Here is a 17,030-nt window from a genome sequence, read left to right on the forward strand (position 1 = left end):
GGCAGAAGCTGCTGTGCCCGGCAGGGGCAGCTCCAGGCCCCAGCGCAGCAAGCGCGTGCCTGGTGTGGCAAGCTGCGGGGGGTGGCCTGCCGGTCGCCGTGAGGGCAGCATTCAGGCAGCCTTCGGCGGCATGCCTGCGGGAGGTCCACCGGTCCCGCGGCTTCGACGGCGGGTACGCCAAACGCGCGGGACCGGCAGATCACCCGCAGAAATGTCGCCGAATCCACGTGACCAGTGGACTGCCCGCAAGCATGCCGCCGAAGGCCGCCTGACTGCCGTGCTTGGGGTGGCAAAAAACATAGAGCTGCCCCTGGTGCCCGGTACGAGGACAGCGCTGTTGTTACAGACGCTTTCCTCCCACACCCACTCCCTGGGACGCAGGCAGCCACAGCAGGAGACAGAGGGCCTGAGTGTCATTCACACCGATTTTATAGGGACAGTGCCAATTTTTAGGTCTTTTTCTTATATAGGCTCCTATTACCCCTACTCCCATCACGATTTTTCACATTTGCTGTCTGGTCACCCACCGAGACCCCTTTACGCGGCCTGAGAGTATAAATAAGATTCTGATGTTCAGGGCTCAGTTCTCAGTTGTGCTCAATTTCTATTTGGCTCAGCACTGGGGGCGGGGGGGTACATGGGACCTTTCCACTCTGCTTATCTTGGGCATCCCAGAGACTGGAATGGTCCGTGGCGTAACTTAGATCAGCTTCAGGGCTGCTCTAACTTACTGTGTGCCACCAAGCATCTGTCGGAGCTTTGCGGGCTCTGCCCCACCCCCTCCTGAACCTGGCATGCTCCCCGGTCCTCCCTGACACACTCCCTACCCAAGACTTCCCCTGAAACAGGGAGAGCCCTCAGCTGCCCGTTTCCAGCAGCCTCGTGGTGGCTCAGTGGCGTAGAGGACTGAGCCTTTCAGTAAAACTGATTCCCGGACAGCAGCCTAGCACGGGGCCTACGCGGAAGTGAGGTCTCACTTCAGCCCACAGGACTCAGGGCTGGCCACTGTACAGTGAATCACACACTTAGCTGCTGCCTCGAGCCGGCCTGGCTTAGAATAACACTGTGGTCTGTGCTAACGCCTCTGTGTATCTTCCGCTCAGCAGTCAGGCTGCACTGGATTTAACTCACAGGTCAGCCTCTCCCCGAGACGCATTCTCCAAAGCAGAGCAGTCCGTGTTAGCTTTACACTAGGGTTGCCATTGGGGTTGGAGGTATTCCTGAGGTTGGACATTTTTCTGAAGGTTTCACCACATGATGATCTTTAATTAAAGATTAATCTTGAATTCCTGGAGACTCTCCAGGACAATCCTATTGGCAGCCCTAGTTAACACACACACCCTGCCCTCTCTTCCCCACACACTTTTACATAAATAGCCACAAGGACAAGGTTGAATTACATGAGAACAATCAAAAGGAAGAAGCTAGAATAAGTATTGTCCCATGCTCAGTATGACACCAAAACTTAGGTTTACTCTTTAAGAAACTGAATATTGTAATAAATAAGAATCCGTTTTTCGTAGAGGGCTTTTCATCCATTGATCATCATTATCCTCATTTTACAGGTGGGGAAACTGAGGCACGGAGCAGGGAAGTGACTGACACTATGCATCGTTGTGGAGCTGGGAACGGAACCTGGAAGGGGGAGGGGAGGCAGATCCCCAGCTGGTGTCAATCAGAAAACGCATCTCCATTGCAGGCAATGGAGCTATGTCAGTTTATACCAGATGAAGATCTGCTCTCGCTCGCTCCCACTCCAGAGCCCTATCCATGGATAGCGCACAGCGATGGGCCTGATTCTCATTTACCCTAAGGCCCCTTTACACCCCTCTGCCAGCGTAAAGCAGCCTTAAAGTGGGAGCATCTGTAATTTACATCTACTTACAGCCCCTTTAACACGGCCAGCGTGATATAAAGGGATCTTCGTGAAAATGAAACTCGGGCCCGAAATGTTTAGCGCTTTTAACCTCTCCTGACAAATGAGTTTTTCTGGCCCCTGGATAATTTGTGCTGCTTGTCCATGAATTCCCTTCAGTTTGTAAACTCTCCTGTACTGAATTATCCAACACTGAACCGAGAAACACACAATCACCTCTCTGTTCCGTGATGTGATACTTCTGCATATGCTTCCCCAAAGCACATCAGCTTGCCCCTTGCTGCGCTTATCTCTTTCACAGCTCATGCCCAGGCCCCTAGGCCTCCCTGAACGCCGACAAATGCATAGCGGGAAACTCGCCTGTGTGTTAGTGTCATTACCATCGATAGCAGAGTCATAAAAATGTGTCCAGACTTTATGGAATGCTTGTAGGATGCTGCATGTTTTAATCCTACTTAGAATATCTGTCTCCCATGCCAGAAGGTGATGTTCTAATGTTTGCTCTGTAACTAAAAACATTTGCTGAGACTGTAGATCCCCCCCAGTCAGGGGAGAAGCAATATGAAGTGCGAAATGCTAGTTTACCACAAGCAGGGTTCTCTCCTCCCCACCACCACAAGGTGTACAGACACCAGACAAACCGCTGTGGATAGAAGCCTTTGTTGATTTTGCTTCCCCCACACCTCTGAAGAGGGGACATGTGCAAGCCCACGTCCCGTCACAGTTTGAATGTGGGGGGGAAGGGATTAAAAATGCCTGTTTAGGAGAAATTGGTCTCTTTATGCTGTCTGGAGTCTGAGGGGCAAAGATTCCTAAACGTAAGTGAGAGATCCCCCAAGCTGCTTGGCTTGGTTAGCCATTAAGGACGTACAAGCTTGCTTATTAACAACACATCTATTGCCTTTTGTGTATGTTCACCTGCTTTAACCTTGTCAATAACGCTCATTTCTTTTTCCTAGTTAGCAAACCTTTAGTTAGGTTGTTACAGGATTGGTTACAAGAGTTGTCTTTGGGTTAAGATACCAGTGCAACTGACCTAGGGTAAAAACAATGGCACCTTAGAGACTAACAAACTTATTTGGGAATAAGCTTTCAAGGGCTAAAACCCACTTCATCAGCTGCATGGAGTGAAAAATTCAGAAAGCAGAATAAATATTACAGCACATGAAAAGATGGGAGTTGCCTTACCAAGTGCGGGGGTCAGTGCTAACGAGGCAAATTCAATTAAGATGGAAGTGGCCTATTCTCAACAGCTGACAAAAAGGGGTGAATATCAAAGGAGGAAAATTACTTTTGTAGTGCTAGTCAGAGTGCCCAAGGGGACTGTCTATGGCTCCCTATTAAGGTTGATATAGGGCCTGAGGAGTTGCCACGTGTTACTTGGTTGGTGAAATCTGAGTATAGAACCCACAACCAGTTGGGGTTTGTGTGCTGGTTCTTTACAGTCTGCCCTGAGGTTAGCACTGACGGTCGTGAGCCACTCCAGACAGCGTGACAAGTATCACCTGTGGGTCTCTTTCAGCCAATCCAGCTTTCCAGAGTCCTCTTTCCACTGCAGCAGAGAGATGTATTTCAGTCCTACGGGTCCTATCCCATGTTGAACCCCGTACTCAGGTGGCAATTTCCTGACTGCAGGGAGTCACTCCGGAGGTGCAGAAGTCAACACTAATGGAGCTCAATGCAGGATTTGTGCCATTTACAAAAAAAAAAAAAAAACCCAAATACCCACTGGAGAAAGGGGATAGACAAGACTGGGAGCTTTCAGGGGCAGGGTCTGTCTTTTTTCAAATTTTTTCATACAGCACAATGGGGCCCCAGTCTCCTAAATAGCTCACTGCCTGGAGTCGGACTAGAATACTTTGACAAACGTGCTAATGAGTGAAAGACAGGCTAACTCGCAGCATTGCCAGCTCTTGGAATTTTTCATGAAACTCATGATAGTTCGTGTTTTCCTTAGAGCCCCAGCTCCTGGAATCATGTGATTAGGTGAGAATCCCCCTTTCCAGTTTGCAAAAAATAGAAGTTTCTAGCAGAGATGGTTGGGAATTTTGCGACAAGACATTAAGACATTAAAAAAAATGTCACTTTGTCAAATCTGTTCTGCTTACGGGAAAGGGGCGGTTTTGGCAAATTTCTCAATTTGAAAAAGTAAGTTTTTTACATTGTTGCGTCCTGTTTTGACAAAATGAAACATTTCGGTTCCCTGGTTCAAAACAACTTTTTGTTTCAAAACTTAAGGACGCTGCAGGTAAACAAACCATCTTGGCCCGCCAGCGGGCTGCATGCCACATCCCTGATATGAAGGCAACATGATATTCTCTGTCCTATTCTCTATCCTTTTCTTAATTATTCCCAGCATTCTGTTTGCTTTTTTGACTGCCGCTGCACATTGAGTGGATGTTTTCAGAGAACTATCCACAATGACTCCAAGATCTCTTTCTTGAGTGATAACGGCTAATTTAGACCCCATCATTTTATATATATAGTTGGGATTATGCTTTCCAATGTGCATTACTTTATATTTATCAACATTAAATTTCATCTGCCATTTTGTTGCCCAGTCAGCCAGTTTTGAGAGATCCTTTTGTAGCTCTTCGCAGTCTGCCTGGGTCTTTCTTAACTATCTTTAGTAATTTTGTATCATCTGCAAATTTTGCCACCTCACTGTTTATCCCTTTATCCAGATCATTTATAAATATGTTGAATAGGACTGGTCCCAGAACAGACCCCTGAGGGACACCACTATTTACCTCTCCCCATTCTGAAAACTGACCATTTATTCCTACCCTTTGTTTCCTATCTTTTAACCAGTTACCAATCCATGAGAGCAGCAGCTTACTTTGCGTAAGAGCCTTTGGGGAGGGACTTTGTCAAAGGCTTTCTGAAAATCGAAGTACACTATATTCACTAAAAAGAACAGGAGTACTTGTGGCACCTTAAAGACTAACAAATTTATTTGAGCATAAGCTTTCGTGGGCTACAACCCACTTCATTGGATGCACAGAATGGAACATATAGTAAGGAGATATATACAGGGCCGGCTCTACCACGTTTGCCACCCCAAGCAAAAAAAAAAAAAAAAGCCGCTCGGACTGCCACCCTAACTGCCGAAGCAAAAAAACTGAACTTGAATTAATATGCAAACTAGATACCATCAATTTAGGCTTGAATAGAGACTGGGAATGGCTGAGCCATTACACACATTGAATCTATTTCCCCATGTTAAGTATCCTCACACCTTCTTGTCATTGTCACTACACATTTTTTTTCCTCCTGCTGATAATAGCTCATCTTAATTAATTAGCCTCTTAGAGTTGGTAGGGCAACTCCCACCTTTTCATGTTCTCTGTACGTGTATATATATCTCCTTACTATATGTTCCATTCTATGCATCCGAAGAAGTGGGCTGTAGCCCACGAAAGCTTATGCTCTAATAAATTTGTTAGTCTCTAAGGTGCCACAAGTACTACTGTTCTTTTTGCGGATACAGACTAACATGGCTGCTACTCTAAAACCGATATCCACTGGAGCCCCTTGGTCCACATGCTTGTTGACCCCCTCAAAGAATTCTAGTAGATTGGTGAGGCATGATTTCCCTTTACTAAAACCATGTTGATTCTTCCTCAACAAATTATGTTCATCTATAGGTCTGACAATATTGTTCTTTATTATAGTTTCAACCAGTTTGCCCGGTACTGAAGTCAGGCTTACAGGCCTGTAATTGCCGGGATCACCTCTGGAGCCCTTTTTAAAAATTGGCATCACATTAGCTATCCTCCAGTCATCTGGTACAGAAGCGGATTTAAATGATAGGTTACAGACTATAGTTAGTAGTTCTGCAATTTCACATTTGAGTTCCTTCAGAACTTCTGGGTGAATACCATCAGGTCCTGTATCAGGGGGTAGCCGTGTTAGTCTGTATCCACAAAAACAACAAGGAGTCCAATGGCACCTTAAAGACTAACAGATTTATTTGGGCATAAGCTTTCATGGGTAAAAAACCACTTCTGAAAAAAGTAAGACTTTTACCCACGAAAGATTATGCCCAAATAAATCTGTTAGTCTTTAAGGTTCCACCGGACTCCTCGTTGTTCATCTGGTCCTGGTGACTTATTGCTGTTTAATTTATCAATTTGTCCCAAACCTCCTCTAATGATACCTCAATCTGGGACAGTTCCTCAGATCTGTCACCTAAAAAGAATGGTCAGGTTTGGGAATCTCCCTCACATCCTTAGCCATGAAGACCGATGCAAAGAATTCATTTAGTTTCTCCGCAATGGTCTTATTGTCCTTGAGTGCTCCTTTAGCACCTCGATCGTCCAGTGGCCCCACTGGTTGTTTAGCAGGCTTCCTGTTTCTCATGTACTTAAAAAAATTTGCTATTACTTTATGAGTCTTTGGCTAACTGTTCCTCAAATTCCTTTTTGGCCTTCCTAACTGTATTTTTACACTTCATTTGCCAACGTTTATGCTCCTTTCTATTTTCCTCACTAGGATTTAATTTCCACTTTTTAAAGGATGCCTTTTTTCCTCTCACTGCTTCTTTGACTTTGTTGTTTAGCCATGGTGGCTCTTTTTTGGTTCTCTTGCTATGTTTTTTAATTTGGGGGATACATTTAAGTTGAGCCTCTTTTATGGTGTCTTTAAAAAGTTTCCATGCAGCTTGCAGAGATTTCACTTTTGGCGCTGTGCCCTTTATTTTCTGTTTAACTAACCTCCTCATTTTTTCTCTCTTTTTTCAGATCAGCCACTGAACCAAAAAAATCAATGATTTGCTCAGCATGAGTGAGGAGAGCCTGGCAGAGAGTTGCAGCTGTATTGATGGGGCGGAAAGGCTGGGTGTTATTCTATAGGCCCTACCAAATTCACGACAGCTGCCGCTCTGCAGCCGCTAAGCTCGGAAGGCAGCGTCACCACCAGCAGCAGTGCAGAAGTAAGGGTGGCCTCCCTACAATAACCTGTCAACCCTCCCACAACCCCATTTTGTGTCAGGATCCCTACAGTTACAACACCGTGAAATTGACCAAAATGGACCATGAATTTGGTAGGGCCCAGGCTGGATGTGGTGTTCTGCAGAGTTGAAGATGATGCTTAGGCAGGGATTTCCCTACACCCCCCCTGAATTTCCCCAACCCCCCTGCCCCAGTTTTGTGAACTAGTTACACGCAGGTTTCAGAGTAGCAGCCGTGTTAGTCTGTATTCGCAAAAAGAACAGGAGGACTTGTGGCACCTTAGAGACTAACACATTCGGATGCATCTGAAGAAGTGGGCTGTAGTCCACGAAAGCTTATGCTCTAATAAATTTGTTAGTCTCTAAGGTGCCACAAGTACTCCTGTTCTTTTTGCGGATACAGACTAACACGGCTGCTACTCTGAAACCTGTTTAAAGACACAGCTGATTAGGCTCCATAGATAGTCTTTTGTTTTGTTAAGTGACCACTACAACTGAAATCACGGATAATCAGGTCTAAGTGCTTAGACCTGCTGTGGGACAGTGTTTCTGTGGAAGAGACACCCCAGTCTGCACTAGCAGTGAGATTCCCCCACTGAGAGCTCAGCTGAAATCACAGAGCTGGTGGAACCTCAAGAGACCAACTCACAGAGGTCACAGTGGCAGGTGGCAGCAGAAGGTGACAGCGCAGGGTCATTGGCAACAGAGCGATGGAGTGAACGGTGGCACAATGAACAACAGTGGCCAGAGTGAACAGTGAGCAGCTGGAGAAAAGAGCAAGGTGCCTTCTTGCCCCCAACCTGGGAGGTGATCTCATGTGAAAGCACCTCTGAATCCTGATCTCCACTGACCACGGACAACACCGGTGAGCGTTAATGAGGCTGTGGCATCATGGAATAGAATCATAGAATATCAGGGTTGGAAGGGACCTCAAGAGGTCATCTAGTCCAACCCCCGGCTCAAAGCAGGACCAGTCCCTAACTAAATCATCCCAGCCAGGATGGCTGTTATCTATTTAAGCAAGAGATAACATTGGCCTACAGTTTGTCGTGTGTGGTAAGTGCATTGTCATTTGTTCATCCTGAAGTTGAACACTGGTTCCGAACAAGACCAGCAAATGCTCACTATCTTTCTGCAAGAAACTCAACTGACTGGCTAGAAGCATGTGGTGCAACAGTGAAAGACTCAACAGTTGAAAAAGTGAAGAACTCTCTCACCACACTCAGAAAATTTGCAATCAGAGAGCTGTCCATTGTAAAAGTACTGGAAGAAGCAAAGACTTCAGTCCAGAAGTTGACTAATGAAGGCATTTATATTGAATCCTTAAGTGAAGAGGACAAGAAGTGTTTGTTAAGGCAACTGAAAAAGTACACAGACTTGATTCTTAAAAATCTACAACAGCGACTTCTAGATTCTACTCAACCTCTACGTAGCTTTTACAGATCCCTGTCTTATAAAACACCAACAGTTGAGTGGAGTGAGGCACTACCAAAAACGGGGCGGCCATGCGCTCAGGACAGAATAGAGAAGTTGAACACAGAGTGGAATAGCATACGACGAAGGAATGAAGATTTGACTTCAACTTCTTTTTTATCATCACTAGTGGCTCGACCCGATCTTTGTGCTATGTTTCCTGGGATGAAAGAAGTAGAAATTCATCTCTTGCTACTCCCAGTCCCAACAGCTACAGTGGAGCGTTCTTTTTCATCATGGAAAAGAATTTTGTGTTCTGAAAGAAGTCGCCTTCTGCCTGATCATGTGAATGAACTAATGAGCATATCAATTGAAGGAATGGAAATACCGGACACACAAGAAGCCACCAAAGATGAATACACTGCATTCAAGAAGTGCATTAACAGAGTTGCGCAAATTATAACAAGAAACCAAGAAGGATGTAGATGTCGTGCTTCATAGAAGGCTTGAGTAGCCAACTTTAATTTGTGTGATGATTTTAAAACATGAGTTAAATCTAATAAAATGGTCATGAAACATTTTTTCAGTTTTTACTATGGTGCCATACAGCCCCCCTTCACCCTCACGGTCTCACCCCTCATCGGCCCTGACCCCCACCCCCTGTAAATTCGAACACCCCCCATCCCCCTCTAATTCCTGGGGAAAACACTGTCTTAGGTTACAGGCCTGATTGACGGGGGGAAATGGCTGCTATCCACAATGACTGAAAAAGGAAGGAAGGGGAAGATTAATTTCTTCAACTCCACTGTACCCCTGGATTTAAAGGGATATTCCCAATTGTTAGTCATTACAATCTGAGACCCCCTCTGCTGCCGCTTTAAAAAACCTTCTTGTATGGTCCACAATTCTATTGAATTCTGTTCAATACGAACTACATTTAGTTGGTTGGGATTCTTGTTTTACACCCTAGGTACATTAGCTGCATTTCTCCAGGTTGAATATTTATCTTCTGCCCAAATTTCACAGGGGAGACCAGCGTTTCTCAAATTGGGGATCCTGACGCAAAAGGGAGTTGCCGGGAGTCGCAAGTTTATTTTAGGGGGGGTCGCAGTATTGCCACCCTTACTTCTGCGCTGCCTTCAGAGCTGGGCAGCCAGAGACTGACGGCTGCTGACCACGGCCCCAGCACAGAAGTAAGGGTGACAATACCCTCCTATGCCATCCCTACTTCTGCGCTGCTGCTGGCCGCAGCTCTGCCTTCAGAGCTGGGCTCCTGGCCAGCAGCTGCAGCTTTCTGACCACCCATCTCTGAAGGCAGCGCCTTCATGACAACACCGTGACATTTCAGATTTAAATAGCTGAAATCATGAAAGTTACGATATTTTTAAATCTTACGACCGTGAAATTGACCAAAATTGACTGCGAATTTGGTAGGGCCCTACCCATGGGGCCACCCTAACCCAACCTGTTGTTGTTTAATTGCAACTTGGGGGATGGTGTGAACAGCCAGGCCAATGGGAATTCAGTTTTCAAGTAAGGTTCTGTTCTAATCTTTTACCAAATCATCACCGGAGCAAGGGCTGCTTGCCAGGCTATAGTTAACCCTTGCCAATCATGGCTTTTTAGAAACATGTCCTGTTTCTGGGACTGAACAGTTCTTTTTAAGATGTATTCCCCCCCCACACACACACACACACCAGATTAAAGACAGCGGGTCAGACCATCTGCTGGTATAAATTGGCATAGCACTGCTGGCTTCAATGGATTTACAGCTGCTGAGGATCACATCCAGCCTGATTCGCTTCTCATTGACACCAGTGTGAATCGGGAGCAACCCCTGTGAAGTCAGACTAGTGCAAAAGTGAGAGGAGAACTGAGCCCTGTGCCCTGTATATGTACAGTGTGTGTAGTAGGTACCAGCTGTATTGGACACAACTAACTGTTGTAACGGCAAGATCTTATCTTTGCTCCCCTTCCTCTATTATCTTGTTGTTCTCCCTTGTGCCGTGTCTAATATTTTAAGGGCCAGATCCTCAGTGGGTGTCAGTTGACACAGCTCCAAGGAAATCCCTCAGGCGATTTCAGTTGTCCCCAGCTGAGGTTCTCCACTTTAGTAGCTAAACTCTCTGGCTCAGAGCACATAAGGCATTTTGGTTTGTCTGCACAGCCCCAAGCACGCACCCTGGTGCAGAACAAGGCATAGTAACAGACACACATTGCAGGGACACTGGGCTGAATTCTGCTGTAAATCCAGTGACTCCACCATTCACACCGGTGTCACTGGGAGCAGGAACTGGCTGACAGGGTGTTGTTTAAACCGCATCTGTTCACTCGAATCATTTGCCAGATCCTCTGTTAATCCAGACCCTGATCCAATGGAAGGACTATCGAACAGGCTCCCACAGGACTGATTCAGCAGAGGTAATGCAAGCTCGCCCCATGCTCCCCCACAGACCTGCCCTAAAGGGATCAGCATGGAGGAGGGAGAGGGATGGTGGAGTTTTCAGGCTCTCTTTGGTCTCTCTACTAGGACTGGGGCACAACGCTGTGATGTGCACTCTGAGAAGTGGGCTGAGAGCATTTCTTGCGATGCACCCCACCAAACAGCTTCCAGCTGACGATAGCTGTCCGTCATTACAGACCTGCACCGGATCTGAACCGGGGAAAGGTTCTGCGTTCCCATACCAGCCTGCTACACCACCCCGTCTTCAGAGATCAGCCCACTTTGGAGTCATGCCTGCAGCCCACCCACCCAAATCACCCCAGAGTATAAAGCCCCGTCCACATCTTGCTACTGAAGTAAATCAGCATTGTCCCAGATGGGTAGACAGTGCCCTGGGAGCCTACAGACAGCCTCGTGTCACGGGGGAGCTAGAACACAAGGCAGCGTTTTCCAAAAATGTTGCAACACAAATAGACTGAGGGTAACATTTTCCGAAGCACTCAAGTGAGTTAGGAACCTAGGTCCCATTTTCAAAAGTGACTTAGGCACTTAGGGCCAGAGCACCAAAGTACTTAGGCACCTAAAGATATAGCTAGGTACCACGGTGACTTTGAAAACCCCCCTAGGCATCTAACTCCCACAGGTGCTGAGCTGCCCGAGTGGGATTTTCAAAAGCACCTAAGTGCCTATGTGAGTTAGGAGCCAGGGTGATTTTGAAAATTCTTGTAGGCACCTATCTGCATCTTTAGGCACCTAAACACCTTTGAAAATCTGGTCCTTAAGTCTTATTGACAGCCAGTGGGATTTAGGTGCTTTTGAAAACATTCCCCTCTGTGGCCATGACACAAAATGGTGTGCAGAGCCCCAGGCGAGTTGACAGCACGATAGGAATCAGCCTGAATTTTAAGAGTGAGTGGCTATCCCTGGCCCACTCGAGACCCCTCAAAGGGAGCTGGGTTGCTCAGGACAGATCCCTTGAAGGCCTCTAGAAATTGAAGCATCCCAATCACTCGTCACTTGGGAAGATTTAGGCCAGTGACTTTAGCCCCAGTGTTGTCCCCAGAGTTTAAGAAAGTTGTTGTGTCTGTGCAATTCAGGTCTGTTATTCCACGGCAGAGCTGTTTCAACGGTGTGAAAACCCAAGCGCAAACAACTCACCAAACTCAACTTGCAGTTTCGAATGAGCCCGGGTGCACCTTCTGATTAGCTGCTGTTTGCAAACATTCGGGCAGCTTTTTTCTATATACGTGTTTGCAAATGGTGCATTTCAAGCCCACGGCAGAGCTTAGCTAAACCAAGAGGCCAGATTCTCCCCACTTGTAAGTCGGCATCATTCCACTGAAGTAAATACAGCTATACTGATTTACCCCACCTGAGGACAGGCTCCAGGAATTGGTATAGATGTATAATAGATTGTCTCTCGATCACGCTCTAGAATGGGGTTAAAGTCGACTCCCACAATTTGTCCTTTGCCCGGGTGCTGCTCTGTAATTATCCCCATGGCTCATTGCAGAGCTATAAAGAAAATTAAAATGCAAAGGGCCAGTTTTTTGCCTGCACTCCCGTTCTCTTTGCACTGCTCCACCATCAAGCTAAAAGACCAGACCCTCTTCTCCCTTCCCGTCCATTTCCCCCTCTCCTGCTCTGGGGCTGAGGGAGCGGAGCCGTGCCTTTGGCCCTGGACTGTTCTGCTAAGGTGCCAACAAGGGGAGATAACCAGACCCAGCTTCAGTGGGTGTTTTGTGCCTAGGAGGCTCGTCCGTTTGGGACTGAGACCCCCGCAAGCTTATTGCATGGCCACCAAGCTGGGGTGGCACCCTCGAGGTGAAGCGTTCTGCAGCCTACAACTCAGCTCTTAAGCCATGTAGCCCCCCCTCCTGTCTGTTGCACAGACTTGGTGACACGACTGGTGAGTTAACGGGGTTCCCTCGAACCTGATGTAAAAATTAACACTGCATACCTCCACCGTGTACCACAGAGAAAAGCAGCAAACACAAGGAGATCCTCATGATCTGGTTCCAGAAGAGAGAATCAGCTGCACCGGTCGCTGTTAATAGCTGGAATATTTCATGTCACCCTCCCTGCTCTTGACACCCCAAGATGACAGCGGAGGCGAATTTCTGACAGCGAGTGATAGAAAAGAGACTCCTTCGAGATGGTCGGTCAACGACTTCCTCTGCTCCGTGTGGTTTCTCTGCAGCGAGTCCTGTCATTTCACAACAGAACATTGACCGCTCTGCTTAGAAAAGCCTACGCGCCATATCCTCCCAGCTTCCTTTTAAAGCCCCCAGCACAAACGCTAGCAACCAAACCGTGCGTGCTATTTGCAAGCACTTTGCTGCTCGCCACTTCCAATCCAGACAGAGTTTGCAGGAGAAGTGACTAAAAAAGCTCCGGGAGCAGGAATGGGGAAGAACTAGTTCCAGTAGGAGGGTAGATGTGACTTGAGAAGAGCTGGGAAAGAAATTGCTTCCTATTGTAACTGGGTTTTTCAGTTGCAAACTACAAAATACTTTACCAAGAAAGCTCCTTTTATTTATTTATTTCAGTTTTTACTTCCCTGTAATAGAAGATTGTGATACTCCGGGCTCCCCAACTATCTTAAAATACACATATCATTTATAAACAGACCCAAGATCAAATGAAAGAACCCAGCGACAGCATCGGTATCACCCGAAATTAATTTACCTGCCCAGAATCTCCACCACTGCTAGCAATCACCCATCTGCTTGAACAAGATGGGTCTTCCAGCGTGGTTTGAAGGCTGACAAATTCAGGCTATTATAGACCCAGTTTCCAAAGGCTCAGGGCCCGAGGTAAGTAACATTTTCCTATTTTACAGATGGGGAAACTGAGGCACAGAGAAGGGCAGTGACTTGACCAAACACACGCAGCAGGTCCATGGCAGAGCCAGGACCGGAACCCAGAGGTCCCAAATCTTATTTTGCTGGCCCATGCTACCACCTACCAAACCCCAACCAAGTGAGAATTCATTCTGTTGCCCCTGATGAGGAATGTTTTAGAGCAAGAGTGTGTAGGGCAGAGCGGGGCCTTTCACCTCCAGCGGCACCATCATTTCAGTCCCCCCTGAGGCCCCAATCCTGAAAAGACTTATGCACACTCTTCACTTTACGCACAGCAGGGAGGATGGTTTTAGCTGGTGCAGGGTGTCAGAGCTCACTGATTTCAGTCTGCAACGGCCTCTGCACCTAGCTCAGTGCACTGCAGTGGGACTCCTCACAGTGCATACAATGAAGCCCATGCAGCAGTTTTTGCAGGACTGGGTCCCGGGACCCCTGATGTCAATGGCAGAGTTCCCATTCACTTCAGTAGGAGCAGGCCTTTAGCGACTAATCCAGGCATCCTATTCCCTGATCAACCCCATTGCCTGTCTTAGCCTATTCAAGTATCCTCCCCTCCCCTAATTTTTATACAGCTAATATTCTCATTTTCTGAAAAGGGAGAGATTGTTTCCCCATGCAGTTTCACACTTCTTGTGGCGATCGCACCTGCTTACCTTGGGCTGGACCACAGAGGAAAATAGACTGGAGGAAGTAAGTTATAAAGCCACGATGGGTGGGATTTTCCCCACCGCAGCATATGCCTGCTGGTCAGCGTCTCGCTGCCTCCCACAGGCCAAACCATGGAAGATGTAGGGTCCTGTGTCTGAAGGGGTTATAAATAAGACCCATTCCCCTGCTGACATTCATAACCCCATTTAGCACTTACTTAACGCCGCCTCCTGTGTCCGGGACTGTCACTTACAGGCAGGGGTGAAAGTAACTTAACAGACTTACCGGTACGGAGGTCCTGGGCAAGGGCGGGGGGAGGCTCTGGGCTGCCCTTTCTTCCTCCCCCCCACCCCAATAAGTGGCCCTGCGGGTACGGTTGTCTGTGTACCGGCGGCCACTTTTTTTACCAGTATGCCATACTGGCTTCCTTTCACTTCTGCTTACAGGTCAAGGCAACAGCGTTAAATCAGGGATGTGGGCTATTTAAGGGCTTCATGTAAGTTACACATGCACTTACCCTCCCTTGCACTTCAGGAGATCAGGGTCAGTAGATCTGGGGGAGGCTAAGGGCTCTATCCTGTAAAGACGATGAGCCCTCTGGCCCCAGTCCAGCAAGCCCCCTAACCAAATGCCTAACCTTACACATTGAAGTCAGCGGGTCACTCAAAGTCAGGTTTGTGGGACGTTCATACTACCTGTTCCACTGATACAGAGACCCCCTTCTCCAGGGCTACCGAACGCCTCTCCGTGGTTCTAAATTCCAGGCTATTGACATGTTCCCATTTTATCCCACACTTCCCCAACAAGCTCTGCAATCCATTAACCCGTTACCCACCACCCGGCTCCTGGTATTTGTGGACCACCAGGCCACAAAGTAATAGAAGTGGCTGCAATGGCGGAGGGCTCAGTCCTGTTACAACTAGCTAAGAGGCCAAAGACACATGGAGAAGTCAGGGGGATGTTCTCACTTGACTCGGCAGAGGAACTTTGGCTTTTAACCTTCGCGAGGAGGGAAGATGTGCACTTGCAAACCCTCACCTTACCAGCAGAGTCGCTTTCACCCAGAGGATCTCTCACTGCTGATTAGTCCTTTTAAGGAGTCGTTCAGAAGCTTCTATTTCCTCTCCGTTGACAGTGGATCAGGCCATGATGACATTACAAAGTTCTGTGTTTCTGCGTTTGGTGAGCGTTGAGGATTACAGTCGTTTTTAGGGTTGTCTACACATGAAAGTTCATCTGGAATAAGATAGGGTGTAAATTTAAAGCACTTTAGTTTAATGCACTTCCTAAATGGATGAAGATAATCAGGAATAAGACTCTCTTATTCTGCAATAAGAGCAGCCGTACATGGAGTTAATCAGGAACAGCTATTCCAGAATAACTCGCCATGTAGACAAGCTTCTCAGGGTGATGGATGCATTAACCTTACGAGAGCAGATGCTAGGGCGATCTTTGGCACCCGCCTACATTGGCTCTCTAGATACTGACTGGCTGTAGGGGCACTCCGTGTTGATGGTGGGGGCGGGGGGCAAGGCAGAGAACAGAGCCCCCTCTGCGGGGTACGGCTCACCCAAGGAAGTGAATGTTGCTGCCTCGCTCTGGGTACAGCCTGTGAAGAAAGGTCTCGGGCAGCAGCTGTCACCGGGCTCGGGGGTTTACACTGACGCTGGCCCAGCTCCATAGTTTCACTGCTGCATTTTTAGCCATTGCTAAATCTGTCGTGTTCTCACCGAGGATTTCTGTTTCGTGGGCAGAGGGCGAGGTTCTGCTATTTAGTGCTGTTGGTCCTGTCGAAGGATCCCAGGGCACTTTGCTACAGTCGAGGTGTTGGGCCTGGGGCTAAATCCAGGTGTGGGTGAATTACATCGGTGCCCTGCATTCCCCTCCAGTTTAATTAGATTCAGTGGAGGCGTCCTCGCCCCTAACCACTGTTTACTGGTGCAGAGTGGCCGTTACACAACTGGCCCATTCCACCCCAGAGGAGGCTGCAAAATGCCGACAAACTTAGAAAAGTATGTTGGGATCGTACGTCTGCAGTGGCCCCTCTGCACCCCAGTCATGAGAGACGAAATCAGGCTATCAATGAAAACGCTCCAGGGGGGCAGATGGGGAAAATGGAGCATCCAGCAATCCATGGAAGTGTTTTACCCCAATGCCAGAGGGTGCGTGCACCCAGCTGGGGTGATACTAGCCAGCCCGCCTCATGGAGCAGGGACGGGCTGTGAACAGCCATTTAGAAAAGCCATTTCTACTAGCACAAACCAGAGCCCAGAGACACAAGCGAACCGCTGACCCGGGGATGGGTGCAAACAGTGTGTGTGTGCATGTGTGTGTGTGGGGGGGGGTGGGGGTAGAGTACAGGGCCCAAATGGGAACTGGTTCCCTTTACTTTACTTTGCTGTCCCCTTAATGCTACTCCAAACGCTCTCCCTGCTGGTGGATGTTCAGATGAGCTTAGATTTCCGGCTGACCGACCAGGCTGGGGGGGAATTGGGGAGAGACATTTTTACAAGGGGGCAGGGACTTGAGGAAACTTGACTGGAAAGGGGACGAGCTGGAGAGTGCCGGCAGGGGGAGGAGCCAGCCAGAGAGTATGGGGACACAGGAAAGAGAACAGGGATGGGAGGATGTAGGGATACCGGGGATGGAGGGCGGGGGGCACTGCAGAGGGAGGAGGGGCATGGGAGGGATCTTTGGCAGTGGAGGGAGTTATGCAAAGGAGGTGATGCATAGTCAGAAAATACACAAATCAGCATGTTACATCATTTGCATGGAGGCGTCTGGTTTCCAGCCCTAGCAGCTCTGGGGTGGACGTCGGCCTGCTGCGCCCTGCCA

At 47.9% G+C, this 17,030-nt stretch overlaps 1 protein-coding gene across 1 annotated transcript in view; it reads right to left on the bottom strand.

Annotated features, from left to right (window-relative positions):
• The window catches only part of CD244 (CD244 molecule), a 34,141-nt gene extending 17,677 nt beyond the window's left edge, over window positions 1-16,464 (bottom strand). Inside the window, exons 1-2 of the mRNA XM_054010739.1 lie at window positions 15,234-16,464; window positions 12,644-12,889 (exon numbers count right to left, since the gene is read on the bottom strand). Coding sequence (XP_053866714.1) covers window positions 12,644-12,692 — 49 coding nt within the window. The 5' untranslated portion in view covers window positions 12,693-12,889; window positions 15,234-16,464. The remainder of the gene's footprint in view (window positions 1-12,643; window positions 12,890-15,233) is intronic.
• Window positions 16,465-17,030: the final 566 nt, after the last annotated feature.

The sequence above is a fragment of the Malaclemys terrapin genome, chromosome 21 (assembly GCF_027887155.1).
Source record: "Malaclemys terrapin pileata isolate rMalTer1 chromosome 21, rMalTer1.hap1, whole genome shotgun sequence".
Classification (NCBI taxonomy): domain Eukaryota; kingdom Metazoa; phylum Chordata; order Testudines; family Emydidae; genus Malaclemys; species Malaclemys terrapin.